At 50.3% G+C, this 15,464-nt stretch overlaps 1 protein-coding gene across 4 annotated transcripts in view; it reads left to right on the top strand.

The window, feature by feature from the left end:
- The window catches only part of Slc37a1 (solute carrier family 37 member 1), a 62,657-nt gene that overhangs the window by 5,534 nt on the left and 41,659 nt on the right, over positions 1-15,464 (top strand). Inside the window, exons 2-3 of one of the 4 annotated variants that reach the window (XM_026785732.1) lie at positions 3,612-3,872; positions 11,622-11,852. In XM_026785732.1, the coding sequence (XP_026641533.1) occupies positions 11,797-11,852 (56 nt within the window). In that variant the 5' untranslated portion in view covers positions 3,612-3,872; positions 11,622-11,796. Of the gene's footprint in view, positions 1-3,611; positions 3,873-7,378; positions 8,029-11,621; positions 11,853-15,464 lie in introns of those variants that run through there. The other 3 variants (XM_026785734.1, XM_005360451.3, XM_026785733.1) reach the window with 3 other exon arrangements.

Raw genomic sequence — 15,464 nt, 5'->3', positions numbered from 1 at the left:
GTGTGTGTGTGTGTGTGTGTGTGTGTGTGTGTGTGTGTGTGTGTGTGTGTGTGTGTGTAAGAGTACCTTGTCTTTCTGAATGAGATTGCCAAGGAAACTGGCCATGAAGTCACCTACCAGGGCTCTACCTCTGTCTCTCCCACAGCCTTTCAGGCCCACCTCCCAGCAGGAAGCTCTGTCTGCCTGTCGGTTGCCATGGTGACTGACCAAGACCTGAACTACCCCTTCTGGGCTCTCCCTTGGAGAAAAGGCCTTAAGAACCCAGGAGGTCAGAAAAAAGTAACTGTTTAAACAAAAAGCAGGTTTTCAGCAAAATCAATTCCGATCTGCTTTAAGATTGGACTTTGTGTTCTTGTAAACTCAGCAATGTGCGAAGCTATATGCCTTATTGGCTAAACATGCAGTGACAGAAAATTCTATTGTAAAAAGTGTTTTTTATAGCACCACACATTTGGCCTGTGGCAGGAATTCAATCCAGCGTTGGGTCTCCCTGCAGTCTGTTTAGGAAATGGTAAAATGAGGATGGTGGTGTCACTGCCCCCAGGCTGCCACAAAGCCTAAAAGAGACACTCATAATGAGGTCAGCACTGTGATGGGCACAAGCCCACCCGGCATAGATGACACCTGTTATTAATGATATTCATGTTACTCGCTGCATTCAGTACTTTTCTGCTGTTTTGATAAAAAAAAAAAAAAAACCTCCAACCTAGGCACTTAGAGAAGGAGGAGCTTGTTTGGCTGCCAGTTCCAGAGGCTAAGAGCCCATTAAGACAGGGAAGCCTGGTGACCAGTGGCAGGCTTGGTGGCAGAGCAGGAAGCTGAAAGATCACATTTCAACCACTAACACAAGGCAGAGAAAGGAAACCCGGGCAGTGCCCCGAGGCTTTTCATCTCAAAGAGGCTTTCAGTGACCACCAACACTTCCCCAAACAGAGACACTAACTTCCACTGCCCAAGACTATGGGGAACAGTTCTCAAAATACCACACTGATTTTCTTTGGGTTTTTGTTTTAGTCCTCACCCGTGCTAAGTTAGCGCCCTGCCACAGGGCTGCGCCTAGTGCAACTGTTGTCTCCTAACAGTGGCCTGAGGACCTTTGGGTTGTCAAGAGGTCGCTGGAGAACTTTCAATGCCTTCATTGTTTTGGTTAGGTTTCTTTTATCCTGAAGATCATCATCAGACCAGAATGCAGTGACAGTCAGCGGTTAGACTGTCATTCCTGCCCACACGCACTGGACTGAGATTCACAAGGGTGGGAGGTGGAAGTTCTAGAAAGCATAGACATGTACATTTTAGCTGTTTGACGTTAGACTTCTTAAGATTGGAAACAATGTTAGGCATATGGAAACAATGGAGCAATAACCAAGTCTCACCCCCCTCCTCTCTCTCTCTCCTCTCTCTCTCTCCTCTCTCTCTCTCTCTCTCTCTCTCTCTCTCTCTCTCTCTCTCTCTCTCTCCCACACACACGCATATGGTTTAATGACATTAAAGCACAGCTGTTAAGAGAGAAAGGCAAATTCTCTTCTCCCCAGGAAGTGAGATTGTACGGTAATGCCCAAACCAGCAGGACGATTGTACAGTAATGCCCAAACCAACGGGACGAGCACTCAGCAGCAGTCAGCCAGGGTAGAGATAGGAGACGTCAGGAACCCTTGACTTCCACACCAGGCAACAGCTTGGCCACATGCCACACAGCAGGTGCCTGGCATTTAGGAACTAATCAGCTCACATTTGTCAAGCAGAATTTTAGATTCTTAAGACAAAACTAAACCTAATGCAGCCCTTTTGAAAAGAGACAGAGCGGAGCAGATCAAGGTTTCATCTTCTCTTTTCCCAGCTTGCCATCTTGTTTTCTCATGTCGGGCTCATTTCCAGGAGCTTGCTCCGTTACTTAACTGCAGCAGAGTGTAGGTTCCTCCTAGGCCAGAGATAAGAGGGAATGAGAAAGAAACTAGAGAGCCACGTGGCAATCTCTGCAGTGATTCACACCCTGAAAGCGCTACCAAACGCCATGCTTTATGACTGTGTGTTAGTCCTTCACTTTTCCATGAGCGTACCACTTACTAACTGAATAGTGGTTCTGCTTTTGACGTTGGTGGAGGGGGGACAGGGAGAGAGAGAGAGAGAGAGAGAGAGAGAGAGAGAGAGAGAGAGAGAGAGAGAGTTGCTGAACACAGAACTCAAGCATTCTTCTACTGAGCCACAACCCCCCAGCCCCGGTTCTGATACCACATATAAATAACCTTCCTGTGGCCCATGGTGGTGGCGCAAAGTCGTGTACATATGGCTGACTCCACCAGAGCCTAAGAATAGACTGGGTTCCCTGACAGAGGGCCAGAGAAGGAAGCAACAAACGAAGAGGCTGGTTTGCTATTTGCCCAGAATAGCGCCCCTCCCCGGGCCTCAGGAAGGTTGTGAGGATCGGAGCGATAACGAGGACCTAAATGACCCAGAGTTTCTACCCAAACTTAAAGGGGTTCTATAGAAATGAGGCATTTAAGTCCTTAAGTGCTTGAGTTATGTGCTACTTGATATCGAGAAAGGAATAGATGTTCGCTGGTCACAGGACAGGGAGAATTTGAGTTGGTCTTGACCAGGAAGCTTCTTCCCTGCTAGCTACATACTGAATGCAGGTTGCTGGGGTAAGGGGTTGGACTGCCGTCAATAGTCTTACGGCTGTGAACCCTGTGGACTCCGGTAATGACCAATGCGGCAAGATATGCCCATGGGTGCAAGAGTGACCTGATAGTGGATTTCTGATTGGGTTGAGGCCCACGCTACCACTCCACAGGAGGAAAGGAGTGCGTGGTACTTTAAATCTGACCAAGAATCCATGGGTAGAGAGCTTCCAGGCCCCAGGGGTGAACTATTACTATTATTCTGCTAAATGGAAATTTAACTTACACCGTGGGAGGGAAAAGATGTTCACGTATGACAATGATCCAGCAATGCAATGAACGCAAAGATGTTCACATATGCCAATGATCCAGCAACGCAATGAATGCAGAGATGTTCACGTATGACAATGATCCAGCAACACAGTGAACGCAAAGGTGTTCATGTATGCCGATGATCCAGCAACGCAGAATGCAGTAGGCACTTGTGAACCCGCTGTCCCAGTAGATGAGCTAGTATGTGAGTTCATGGGAGTGTGTGAACACACGAATCTTGTCTTCATCTCAAGAATCCAATCTTAGCCAGACGGTGATGGCACAGGCCTTTAATCCCAGCACTCGGGAGGCAGAGGCAGGCAGATCTCTGTGAGTACGAGGCCAGCCTGGTCTACAAGGGCTAGTTCCAGGACAGGCTCCAAAGCTACAGAGAAACCCTGTCTTGAAAAACAAACAAACAAACAAAGAATCCAATCTTAGAGAACTGAGCCTCAAAGGGCCAGAGTTGGGGAATCTTTACAGCTTGTTAGTTACTGCTCTGTGAGGAAACATCTGACCCAAGCCATTGGACGGAAGGAGGAGTTTCTGGCTGTGGTTTAGCAAAGGAGGAATCTCTCATGGAAGGAAAGCATGGCAGTGGGAGCATGAGGGGCTGGGGTCACGTGTCTGCAGTGACGTGCTCAGCAGCCTTTCCCTTCTTTCTTCTGTCTGGGACCCCAGACCACCCACACTCCCCACATTCAGGCCGGGTCCTCTCTCCTCATCTGAATCTGTCTGGAAACACCCACACAGCCCAGAAGCGCGTCTCCTAGATGATTTCAACCCAGTCAAGCCGATGAAGATGAACTATCTCAGGATCTAAATACCGTCACTACACTGGCCCCTAGGATGGCAAAGCCCATCCCCCGCTCCCATCACAGGGCGTGACTCACTGCTCTCTGGCTTCCTAGGGATCATGTTCCTTCTTTGCTGGTCTAAAAGGTAAGAAAGCATCTCATGGTGATTGTAATTTGTATCTTAGCTACTTTTCTGTTGCCATGACAAAAAAAAAATTAAAAAAAAATGGCCAACCATGTAATGTGTGTGTAGGGGGGATCACGGTTCCAGAGGATTGGAGTCTATGATCACCATGGCCAGGAGCATGGAGCAGTAGGCGAAACCTTACATCTGATGCTTAGGCAGAAGGTGCAGAGAGCTAACAGAGAATGGTAAGGGTTAAAAAATGTTCCCAGTATGTCATACTCAGTAAGGGCTGATGTGAGCACAGCATGATGTTGATTGTGGGTGCTGGCCTGGCTCAGTGTGGATATGCCCCAATAGAACATGGCTTTGTGGGGTTTGGATTTATTGGTTTTGTTGTTGTTGTCGGTGGTGGTGGTGGTGGTAGTGGTGTTATTGTTGTTTTGGTTTGCTTTTTTTGGTTTTTTTGAGGCAAGGTTCCACATTGTAGCCACACTGACCTCAAACCCAGGGCAGTTTTCCTGCCTCAGATCTCCTGATTGCTGGTATTATAGATGTGACTCCCCCGAACAGAGACGTTCATTCATTCGTCCCGGAAGGCTGGCTAAGAAATGATGCATTGTAACTGTGCAAAAGAACCAAACCTTATTGAACAGCACTTACTGAAGGTGGTGGTGGGAGGTTCAACCCCCGTTTCCTGGAAATGCCAACAAAATAAGCTGATGAAAGAGACTATATGGATTCCCCTCCCCCATGCTGTCTCCGCTAGTCACGTGTGTCCTCCTCGCGTGTACCTGTTTCCCAGCCATGAGCATGGCCATACGCATTCAACACTGATCCACCATTCCCATGGAAACCTTGCCGTGCTCAGTCAATAGCTTCTAGAGTGTGCCAAGCACAAAGCTAGGCTAGGATTCGCAGATGGATAGAAGAAGCAGGAAACTGTCTTCCAACGCCCCCCCCCCTTCATCCATCCGCACTACAGTCCCACAAGCACGGAGCAATTTGGAGTCAAGGTTTGAGTTGGAAACCCAGATCCCAAATCCTGTGCCTCCTCTGCTGGGGCCACCACACCCTGGAGTCATAAAGCAGTGTCCAGAAAGGATGGTCTTGGGTGACGGTAAAATGATTGCATTTGTCACGGACTTAGACAGGGCTGTTCTTAGAGAGGGTTTCAGCTTTAAAAGGCTTAAAAAAGGAAGGCTCTCGGTTGCAGAAGTTGAAGCAATAGGCAAAGTGGGAAGGAACAGTTGCGCAGATGAGCGAGCCCAGGGCCCAAACCTTCCCATGACCACCACAGTGAATGCAGAGGATGTTGTGAAGCCGGGGATAACCACCCGCCAAGGAGGAGGGTCGGTTCGGCAGGTGCAACGTAGGGCTTCCTCTGAAATCTTCTTTTTCCCCTCCCTGTACTCCTCTTAGGCTGGAAGCCCTGGTGAGACCGCTTGGGTCTGAGACAGAGGATATGAGTCACTGCGCTGCCCCACCAAGGCATTAACAAACTGTGTGCGGTAAAAGGACTCACTCCACATAAATCATCACACAGAGCCCCAGAGGGAACTTTCAAAGCATAACCTCTTGATTTGAGCCACACGGTTTACCAAACCACGGTTGAAGGCTATTGATCCTTTCGGGGACATCTTGTAAAAACTGCCCAATTTGCTTGTCACATTTATCTGCACATGCTCTGTGGCAGGAATGACTCCGTAGGGGTCAGTTTTCTGCTCCCATGTGTCTGGCCTCGTTCTAACGGTAGGATTTAAAATGCAGGGAGCTGCAGCAGACGGATACAGCAACAGGCTGGCCCCGGAGGAGAGCTCAGCTGCAGAGGAGACTGCCACCAAGAGCTGTGACATTTTAGGCCCCCAAAGCTGATTCCAGACTTCATATAAGCCCCGATCCATTTAGAATCCAGAGTCCCCTGAACCCCCTCTCTCTGTGGCCACCTCCCATACCCTACAGATAGGAGAAAAATAATAAAGATATTCTGCTGAAAGACGTTGTCAAGGGATCTTAGAAGCAAGAACATTTGTCCAATCTCTCTTCTACAGACCACTGAACAAAATGACCATTTTTGTTTGGGAGGGGCTTTTTGTGACAGGGTTTCTCCATGTAGTCTTGGCTCTCCTGGAACTTGCTCTGTAGACTAGACCGTCCTCGAACTCTTAGAGATCTGCCTGGCACTGCCTCCCAGTGATGGGACAAAGCCACTCTTTTAAATGCATAGTTGAAGCCAAGAGTGGTGGCAGATGCCTTTAATCCCAAAATCTCTGTGAGTTCGAGGCTACAAAAAGAGTTCCAGGACAGCCAGGGCTGGTACACAGAAGACGATGTAGGGACCCTCCTGAGTTGTTACGGTGCTCACAAGGAATGAGAGTTAGGGAGAGAAGAGGAGACATCTAGCCCGAGGGCAAGGGTAGGCCAGCCAGAGTTCCCGGGCCACTTCCCACGCGAAGTATGGGACAGCAAGGTGCAGCTGGCTCAGACAGCAAGGCAACTTTGACTCAAGGGTACAAATCACTTTCCAAAAGCCCATAGCTAGAGAATGGCTTGGCCCTACCCAACTCAGCAAACTGAGGGGCCCCAGGGGTAAAGCTGTAGGCTTTCTGTACCCAGCCAGCCTGAAGAGGGTGCTGCAGGGTGCTGGGTTGGGGACCAGGCTCTGTCCAGACATGGTTTTACCCGAATGCCTGGCTGTTGCTGAGAAGTTGGTTTCCTGCCTGGTTTTGCCGTTCCAGGCAGGTGCTGTTCTGAGAAAGAGGGCTGAGCAGGAGGGCTGGTCTTGGATGCCAGGCCTGGTTGTCAGTGAGAGGTATGAGGCAGGTGTTCTTTGGAAATAAACAGGCCCTCCCTGACTTCGAGGGTCAATTCTTGGCGGGAGGTGAGAGGTTTGGAAAATAATTATCCGGGACTGAAAAGGAAGCTATGTGCTCGGACACCTCCCCATGACCCGGATGCTGCCTTTCTGGGCCTAACCTTGCAAGCCGTTTGTCACAGTGGCACAGGTGCGGTACCAGCATGTTCCATTTGCAGCACGCCAGTGTTTTTGATTCTGACACTTGACCAAATGTGGTAGGCCGAGAAAGGCCATCTTCAGTCCAGGGCTCCGAGGGAGCAAATCTTTAGGTCAGAACTTGTCCATTTTGCTGGCATTATTAAGGTCCGCCTTGGGGACAAAAGCCTGGTAGTGCTGAAGGTCCCTAGGATCCGGCAGTTGGCTGCTGGGCATAATGCCAGTAAGGGCCAAGCGCCCTGCGGAACCTGGGAGGGCATGAGAGGCAGGTGTGGGGACCCAGGGACAACTAGAGGATGCCCCAGCCGAGCATCCTCGGGCCGTCTAGGTCCCTGGGCGTGCGCCGGGCTGGGGTCAGGGGGCGCGCGGGAGAGGGAGGAGCTGCTTCGGGCCGGCGCCCCGTAGGGTTGAGAAAGTGAAAGGGCAGCGGCTCCAGGAAGTCGAGAGCAGGAAGCGCGTGGCGCGGGCTGCCGAGCGCAGGTAGGCGCGGGGGCGACAAGGACCCTCCCCAGCGGCGCGCACCTGCCAGCGGCCGCGCACCTGCCAGCGGGCCCGCGCCCCGCGCCCTGCGCCCCCGCTTCGGCCTCTCCGCCGTTTGTCCCCGTATGCTGTGTTTGGAGAACCCGGACCAGCCAAGTGCTTTTCCTAGAGGGAAGTCTTTGAAGTAAAGGATCCTAGAGTGGCTGGCCTTGGGCGACAGAGCCGGACGATCCCGGGCGACGCCGAGTTCCCGGGGAAGAAGAAGCAGAAGGCTCCCCAAGGCCCGGGGCTGGGATCGCCTAGCTGTGTTGCCGGGTCCCCTCCCAGTCCCGGGCCGCGGTGACAGCTGTGGTGAGCCGGCTGCTGGAGACCCGGCGCTTTGTCTGCAGCCGCGCTTTGGGGACGTGGGCGTGCCCGTAGCCTTCACCACCCGGCCAGGAGGCTGTGCGACCGGGGAGGAGCCGGCTCGCAAAGCCCTTGGGAAAGCTCGCAGCCAGCACCCTGGGTTCTCTGGTTGTTTGTTTGCTAAAGAACTGCTTCCTGGAGCTCGGGCTCAGTGACCAACGCAGTGACAGCTAACCTTCTGGCGGTAATAAAAGCTTTAAATCACCGGAAAGTCTCCCAGGCGCATGCACCAATCTTCCAGCACTCCGGGTCCACCCTGGGATCTTGGTGACCTTACAGGTAAAGATTTACATCTGATTTGAAGACCCTTCCTTACCTCTGTCTAGGTTTGCATTCCTAAACTGCCTTTTCCTGGTCTTCAGAGCTTTCTGCACCTGGGCTCCCGGTTGCCTGCTTGCCCGGCTGCCGGCCCCGGAACTTAAATTGCGTGAAGTTGGGCGAGTTGGTAAATAGATTGGCTTAGCACATTGATTTCTTTCTTCATAGCTGGTTAGAGGACACCTGGAAATTCCCTCTCTTGGGGGATCCTGTTTGCACCCTGTGGTCTCGAGAGCAGATTTACAGGTCGAGTTTCCTGGGCAACACATGGGTTGCGTTGTTCGTTGTGAATGGGCTAAGAGCAGTGGTGGACAGAATTCTGACTCCTACTTGTATTTATGCCCAGGACAAGTGAAAATAACTGTTTCTGTTTATCTCCCGTGGGAAATGGAACCTTTAAAGGCTTAGAAAATGCTTAATTGGAGAGGCTGTAATTTGTCTTGGTTTAAAACAAAAACTCTTGAAACTTGGAGGGAGTTGTCTGGTTCTCAGGTTTGTCCTTAAATGCCCTCATTTTGACACGTTGCCTTAGGGTGCTATGATTTTTTTGTCCCCCCCCCTTGGAGAAAACCCTGAGGCATTACTCTTTCTTTTGTTAACTTCTGGCCACTTCTGGCCACTTCTGAGTCTCCTTGAAGGGTGGGTGGCTCTAGGTGGCTCTGTGCCCTGGGTCTGGAAGGACAGTTCATAGCTGTGTCTGTTCTACCTTTGGCCAGGCTCTGTCGGAAGGGCTAGTCTGCACAGCTTCTGAGCCTGGTAGGGGTGCTGTGTCACAATGCAGTAGTTCCTAATTGTTGTCCATTCCCTGTCTGATAACACTGCCCTCTTATCCTTTTCTTTAATGAGCTGAAGTTCACTGGGTGCTTCTAAGAGGTGACTTTTAAACTACTTTTCTGTTTAGGCTATATACCAGAGCCAGTCAGCCAAGCCAGGTGCTCCTGCTCTGGGCGCTCCCCCTCTGGGCGGGAATGGGCTGGAGGAAGTGTACTTACGCCTGAGAAGGTTCCCCCAAGCAAATGGAAGGCCTGGAATTAGATTCCTAGCTGGGCTAGCTGGTCTCTCCTCTTAGAGCAGTGGTTCTCACCCTTCCTAACTCTGAGGCCCTTGAATACAATTCCTCACGTTGTGGTGACTCCCATGAAGTTACTTTGTTGCTACTTCCTAACTGTAATTTTGCTACCATTGTTGCAATGGAAACATCTGATATGCGACTGTTGCCACCCACAGGCTGAGGATCACTGTCTTAGAGTGAAAGCTAAGCCTCGGGCTCCAGGAGGGTATGTCAGTAGCCCTCCTGACCGGGGATTTTGAGGGAACAGATTTTGGGGATGTTGTCCAGGCTAGCAAAAAAAGGGGGAGGCTTTGTTAAGCTGAGTTCTCAGCACCCCAAATGTGGAATCACCATCTGTTAATCCCAAGGTGCACTTCCTGTGAGCACGGATAGCACATGTACACACACACACACACACACACACACACACACATCAGGGGAAGCCGGGAGTTTTCTTCCTCTTTAGACCTGGAACTTTGCTGTTGGACCAGGTTTTGCTGGATAACACACATAGATTTGGCTGGTAGCAAAGGGTGAATTTTCAGTATTTTGATGGAGGAAAAAATTAGACCCTGATTATCCATCTTCAAGCCTTGTACAGTTGAAACCAAATCCTTTAACCCGAGCTACCATCACAGTTAATTCACGGGTGCACTCGAAGCCCAACAAGAGCTCCTTTTGAGCAAACCTTTTTTGAAAGATAATCATTTACATATGGAGATTTGAGGCAGACTCCTACAACTTTTGATCTAATCCAGAAGCAGGGTTTTACTACTATGCTCTAGCTGGCCTGGTACTCGCTAGGTAACCCTGACTGGACTCCAACTCAAAATGGTCCTCCTGCCTCAGCCTCTCGAGCGATGGGATTACAGGTATAAACCACCAGGATGGCTCCAGCTGAGTGCCTTGCTCCTGTTCTATGCTAGGGTATAGGACAGAGAAACCCTGCCCTCCCAGAAGCCAGCAGAACCACCCACATTGGTATTAATGGACTGTCTGCTGTGTACCAGGCCCTGTGCCAAGGCCTTCCTGAGATCACGGGTTTGTCTAACAATGTTGATACCATTAAGTCATCACCCTCATTTTTGAGCTGGAGAAGTTAAGGGAACAGACTTAGTGGGCCTAGGCTTACTTCACTGTAGGTCTGTGTAGGGTCAGGCATGAGTGACACTTGCTAAGGCCCCATGGGAGCCTGAGAAAGGTGGAGCTCTCCTGGCTGGGGTAGAAAGGGCCTCTACACCTCCACGAGGGTTGTGGCGCTGGTTTCTGGGCTAAACTGTCTTCAAGGTTGTTGGTTGTCTGCAGGTAAACTGTGGGGTTTGAGACCCAAAGCCTCTGTCCTGTGACTCTACCACTGAGCTACACCTCCAGGATATTTGTTGAGGCCGAGAAGTAGATTCCACTTTGGAAAAATACAATGCCTTGGGGAAAATATGCCCTGAGGGTGGTACTGGGAATCTGGTTGGGAGATCCGCCTCATGCTGGGCCCCTTGTCAGTTCTCTGGCTTTGTGCTGTCCCACCTAGCATTGCCCTTCAGTGGCCCAGCCTTCAGAGAAAGCTCATTTTCCAAGCTACTGCGGTGAGCACGGGAAAGAGATCCACAGCAGCTGCTGGGAAGTTCATCCCCAGTGTTAGGTGTGGCAGGCTCAATTGCAGAACCACAGCCTAAGCAACTGACGATTGATCTCTTCTGCAGTTTTTTGCCCAGGCCCATAATCCTCTCTGGCTAAGGCTCACAGGAGTCCTAGTGAGCAGTAATGGTACGAACTAGTCCAGTGCCCGCCTCCACCCCATGCTCTGATAATTGTGCGTGTGACTAAACAATAGATGTATGCTTTGGGGCAGACTGGCCAGACTCATGTCTGGAAGCCCTGAAGGCAGCGTTGAGTGCCCACTTCCCTTCAGGAATCATTAGAACATCCCGTGAGCTCCTTTTTAGCGGTCTGCCCCAGGGCATCCATGGTGGGAGCTTCCTCTGGTACCAGAAGTGTAACTTTGATCAGCTGTGGGTGGCCTCTCCCCATCTGTGGAATGACTTCTCCCTGCCAGTGTCTCAGAGGTATGAGCATCAGGACCACAGCTTTTTTTTATCTATCTATCTATCTATCTAACTATCTATCTATCTATCTATCTATCTATCTATCTAACTGATTTCAAGAAAGGGTTTCTCTGTGTAGCTTTGGTGCCTACACTGGAACTAGCTCTTGTAGACCAGGCTGGCCTTGAACTCACAGAGATCTGCCTGCTTCTGCCTCCCAAGTGCTGGGATTAAAGGCGGCAAGCGCCACCACCCAGGACCTCAGATTTTTTTTTTTTTTTTGGTTTTTCGAGACAGGGTTTTTCTGTGGCTTTGGAGCCTGTCCTGGAACTAGCTCTGTAGACCAGGCTGGTCTCGAACTCCCAGAGATCCGCCTGCCTCTGCCTCCCGAGTGCTGGGATTAAAGGCGTGCGCCACCAACGCCCGGCTGACCTCAGATTCTTAATAATGTCTTTCTCCCGTAGAGCTTGGCCGACTCGAATGGAAGGAAGAGGGGACCTGACTCAGTAGGACATGCTTGCTGTTGCTCTCCAGGCTGTGTGAACTGCAAGGCTGTCAAAAAGAAAAGAAAAGAACCTTAACCTGTTTCCTGAAGCATCTGATTTCAGGACTGGAGCTCCAAGGTCAGGGGCTACGTAAATGGCTCGACTCCCCGTGGGCATCCGTTTCATCATCTCCTTCTCCAGGGATCAGTGGTAAGCTCCAGCGTGGTGATGTGTGGGGCAGAGCAGCAGGGTGCACTGGGTGGCTTTTTCACCCATGTTTCGGTATGGAGCATGGGTATCAGGCTTTCTCATAGCTTTGGCGTGGTGGCCCTCAAGAGTCCTGTGCTTCAGTGGTGACATCACAGACAGTATTTGGACTCCTAATCTGTCAGGAAGGAAAAAACTCATCTTTTCTCTTTTTTATTTATTTATTTATTTATTTATTTATTTATTTATTTATTTATTTGAGACAAGGTTTCTCTGTAGCTTTGGAGCCTGTCCTGGAACTAGCTCTTGTAGACCAGGCTGGCCTCAAACTGACAGAGATCCATCCTCCTGCCTCTGCCTCCCGAGGGCTGGGATTAATGGTGTGCCCCACCACCACCCGGCAATATAAAATAGTTTCCCACTAGCCCAGAATGGAGTATAACACAGGTTTATTTATTAGGGGGAAAACTCACAGAAAGAGTAGAGACCCACAGTCCTCTGCATGTGCGGGGGAACCGGAGCTGAATCCAGCAGCCAAGGGGATCCCGCTCATCCCTACGTCTCAATTTACAGTACACAGGACTATGCCCAAAGTGGGCTAGCATAACAAAGGCCATTGGCTGAAGGACTTCCCACCGCGCTGGTGCTGATATCGAACCCAGGGCCTTGTGCATGCCAAAGAAGCACGCTGGCACCAAGCTGAGACCTCAGCCCTGCTCCTCCCCTTTTACGTTGAGTGCTTGTTGGGTACCAGCAAGTTAAGTGGACAAGACAAGTGAGCAAGAAAAAGGGTTTTCCTCGCATGGTCATGGAGGTTCAGAGAGACATGCGTGTCCCAAGGTGTATTTAGAATCTGGGGCTTATTATCATCTCTGATAGGAGACGTGGGAAAGGACACTTAGCAGGAAAACAAATGGCTCTTTGAGACGAAGAAAGGAAAAGAAACGAAAGAAAAGAAAGTCCTTCAGAGCACAGGCAGCAGGAGCCCGTAATGCCTGTCCCCAGTGGAGGAGCCTTGCCTTACTGCTTGCTTCTGTGGAGACAGTTTGTGCCGCTGAGGTTTTCTGTGATCTTTCTCGGGAAGCTCAGCTCTCCCTCTGCTCAGCATGGTGGTCGGCTACACAGTCTCGTTCTGGTCCACTCACCCACTCACACGGTCTGCTGGGCAATTCCAGAAGCTCTCAGGGTGGGTTTGGGAACCTCTGCAGCTGGCTTCCCTCCACAGCTCTCCCTTGAGGTCAGCTAGGGATCCAGTCACAACCCTTCACACGCTCGTACTGGGAGACGGTTTAGCTTGTCTTGTAGACCTGTGGTGTCCTCTTGTGTCTACAGATTGCTACTGTTTACTGTTTTTCTAGTCTGTTCCTCCTACTTTTATGTAGATGGGTGTGGTAGGCACTGTACAGTTTTTATTTTTTAGATATTTCTATGTCGATTTTGCCTTTTGCTGGGCATGTAGCCCAGTGGTGGAGTGCTGGTCAACTTGAGGCCCTGGGTTAAGGCTTTAATCAGTGGTCATGTTAAAATACCATGTTCAGTGTCCAGCAAGATCTTTGACGGTTCCTGTTCCATCTAGAATCTGCATGTTGCATTTTGCCATCTTGCGGGGTTTGCCTCCTTCAGTCTAAAAATATCCCATGGCCTATCTGTCTTTTATGACCTTGAATCACGGAAAGGTTCAAACACCTGTTTTATGGGTTGTCTCTCGTTTTGGATATGCAGGTGTTCTTGGCTAGAAAGTCAGACGGCGCCTTTTTGGCAGGTGGGGCTGGGGAAGAAAGGGGCTGAAGATGCTGTGAGGGAGGAGGAGGGACTAGACATATGGAGGTTGTGGGGATATTTTGTTTGTGATCTAACAAATAAAGCTTGCTTGAAGATCAGAGTGTGGAGCTACTAGTTAGCCATAGATGCCAGACAGTGTTGGCAGACACCTTTAATCCCAGCACTCAGGAGGCAGGGGCAGACCTGAGTTCTCAAGATTGATCCAGTCTAAAAGAGAAATAGAGCCAGGCGGTGGTGGCTCACACCTTTAATCCCAGCACTAGGGAGGTGGAGACAGGAAGGAATATGGCTGGGCAGAGAGAGGAATACAAGGCAGGAGGAGATGGGAGCTCATGCCATTCAGTCTGAGGATTTGTGGACACAGGATCTTGCCCCCTTCAACCCGAGGATTCGGTAGAGGTAAAAGATGTCTCTAATGGCTGGCTCCTTTACTTCCCTGATCTTTCAGCACTTACCCCGAGATCTGACTCAGGTTCTTATAATTAAGACCAATTCGAATTCACGCTGCAGGAGGTGGAATGGGAAGGGACCCCAGAGGCCCAGAGCAGGTATGCACACCTAGCTTCTGGTCTCCTTCTGTGTGCAGCTGGTCTGCATACCCAGCTCGGAGTCCTCTGTGTGTGCCCCTTCCCACTGACAGGAACCAGGGCCTCAGAGACCCACTCATGCCTCGGCTGGCAGGAACAGCAGAAGTTGGGCGGGAATGCCATGCAATGCCAGGAAACAAAGCCATGAATGAAACATGAAGGAACTGTTGCTTGCTGAAAAGATCTAGAACAACTTGAGACTTCAAATGATTGATCCTAGGAGTAGATGGTGGCCCCCCGACTGAGAAAAGTACCCTGATGCATCTCACAGATGTCCCAACCTGTGAGCCACTGGACAGGACTGTGATTCCTTCCTCAGGGCTAGCCTCCAGGATCAGGAGCCTGGTAGCTGGTAACATCTCCATCATTTCATGCATGCTCCTACAAGATTCTTAGTCTTTACTTAGTATGGAAATCAGTCCAGTTGCCAAGGCAGGCGGTGTCTTAAATGACCATTGTCAATCACAATGACATCTGTCTCCTGATCCAGGCGCTGACAAAGTCATGGCCTTCCTTCTGTATCTGGTTGCGTGGTTTCTGAGGTCAGAAAGGGTTAGGATTTTTTTCTAAACCAGCCACACTGATGAGTAATTCCCAAAAAAGCACTTGTTGAGTCCCTATGTGGCAGAGGCAAGTGACAGCCAACGAAGACCAGACGATACCTCAGCGGCTGGGCTGCCGCTGCTTCTCTAAGGATCGTGACACTCAAGGACACTGTATTAATTATTTGTCTCATCTCTATGTCCCGCAAAAAAGCAGCTTAAGGGCTGGAGAGATGGCTCAGCGGTTAAGAGCACTGACCGGCTTTCCAGAGGTTCTGAGTTCAATTCCCAGCAACCACATGGTGGCAAACAACCATCTATCTATAAGCCCTCTTCTGGCATGCAAGCATACATGCAGACAGAACACTGTATATATCATAAATAAATGAAAAAAATCTTTTAAAAAAAAAGCAGTTTAAGGGCAGAAGGGCTTCTTGTGCGTGTCTGAAGGTACAGTCCCTCCGTGTAGTGAGGGAAGCTGCTGTGGGCTACTGTGACAGAAACACGAGTCTGCTTTGCTCTCATCTCCATGGTACAGGAAGTAGGGCCAGTCTGTAAGCCTCGAGACCCACCCCCAGACATCTATTTCTAAGACCACTCCCCAAAAGGTTTAACCACCTTCCAAAGCAGCAGCACCAGCTAGTAACCAGATGTTCAACACAAGAGCCGTCCGTACATAGGATTGGCAGTCAAGGATAGCAATG

The sequence above is a fragment of the Microtus ochrogaster genome, linkage group LG2 (genome assembly GCF_000317375.1).
Source record: "Microtus ochrogaster isolate Prairie Vole_2 linkage group LG2, MicOch1.0, whole genome shotgun sequence".
Taxonomy (NCBI): Eukaryota; Metazoa; Chordata; class Mammalia; order Rodentia; family Cricetidae; genus Microtus; species Microtus ochrogaster.
Note: the sequence above shows the minus strand (reverse complement) of the source record. Positions and strands in the feature narration are given on the sequence as shown.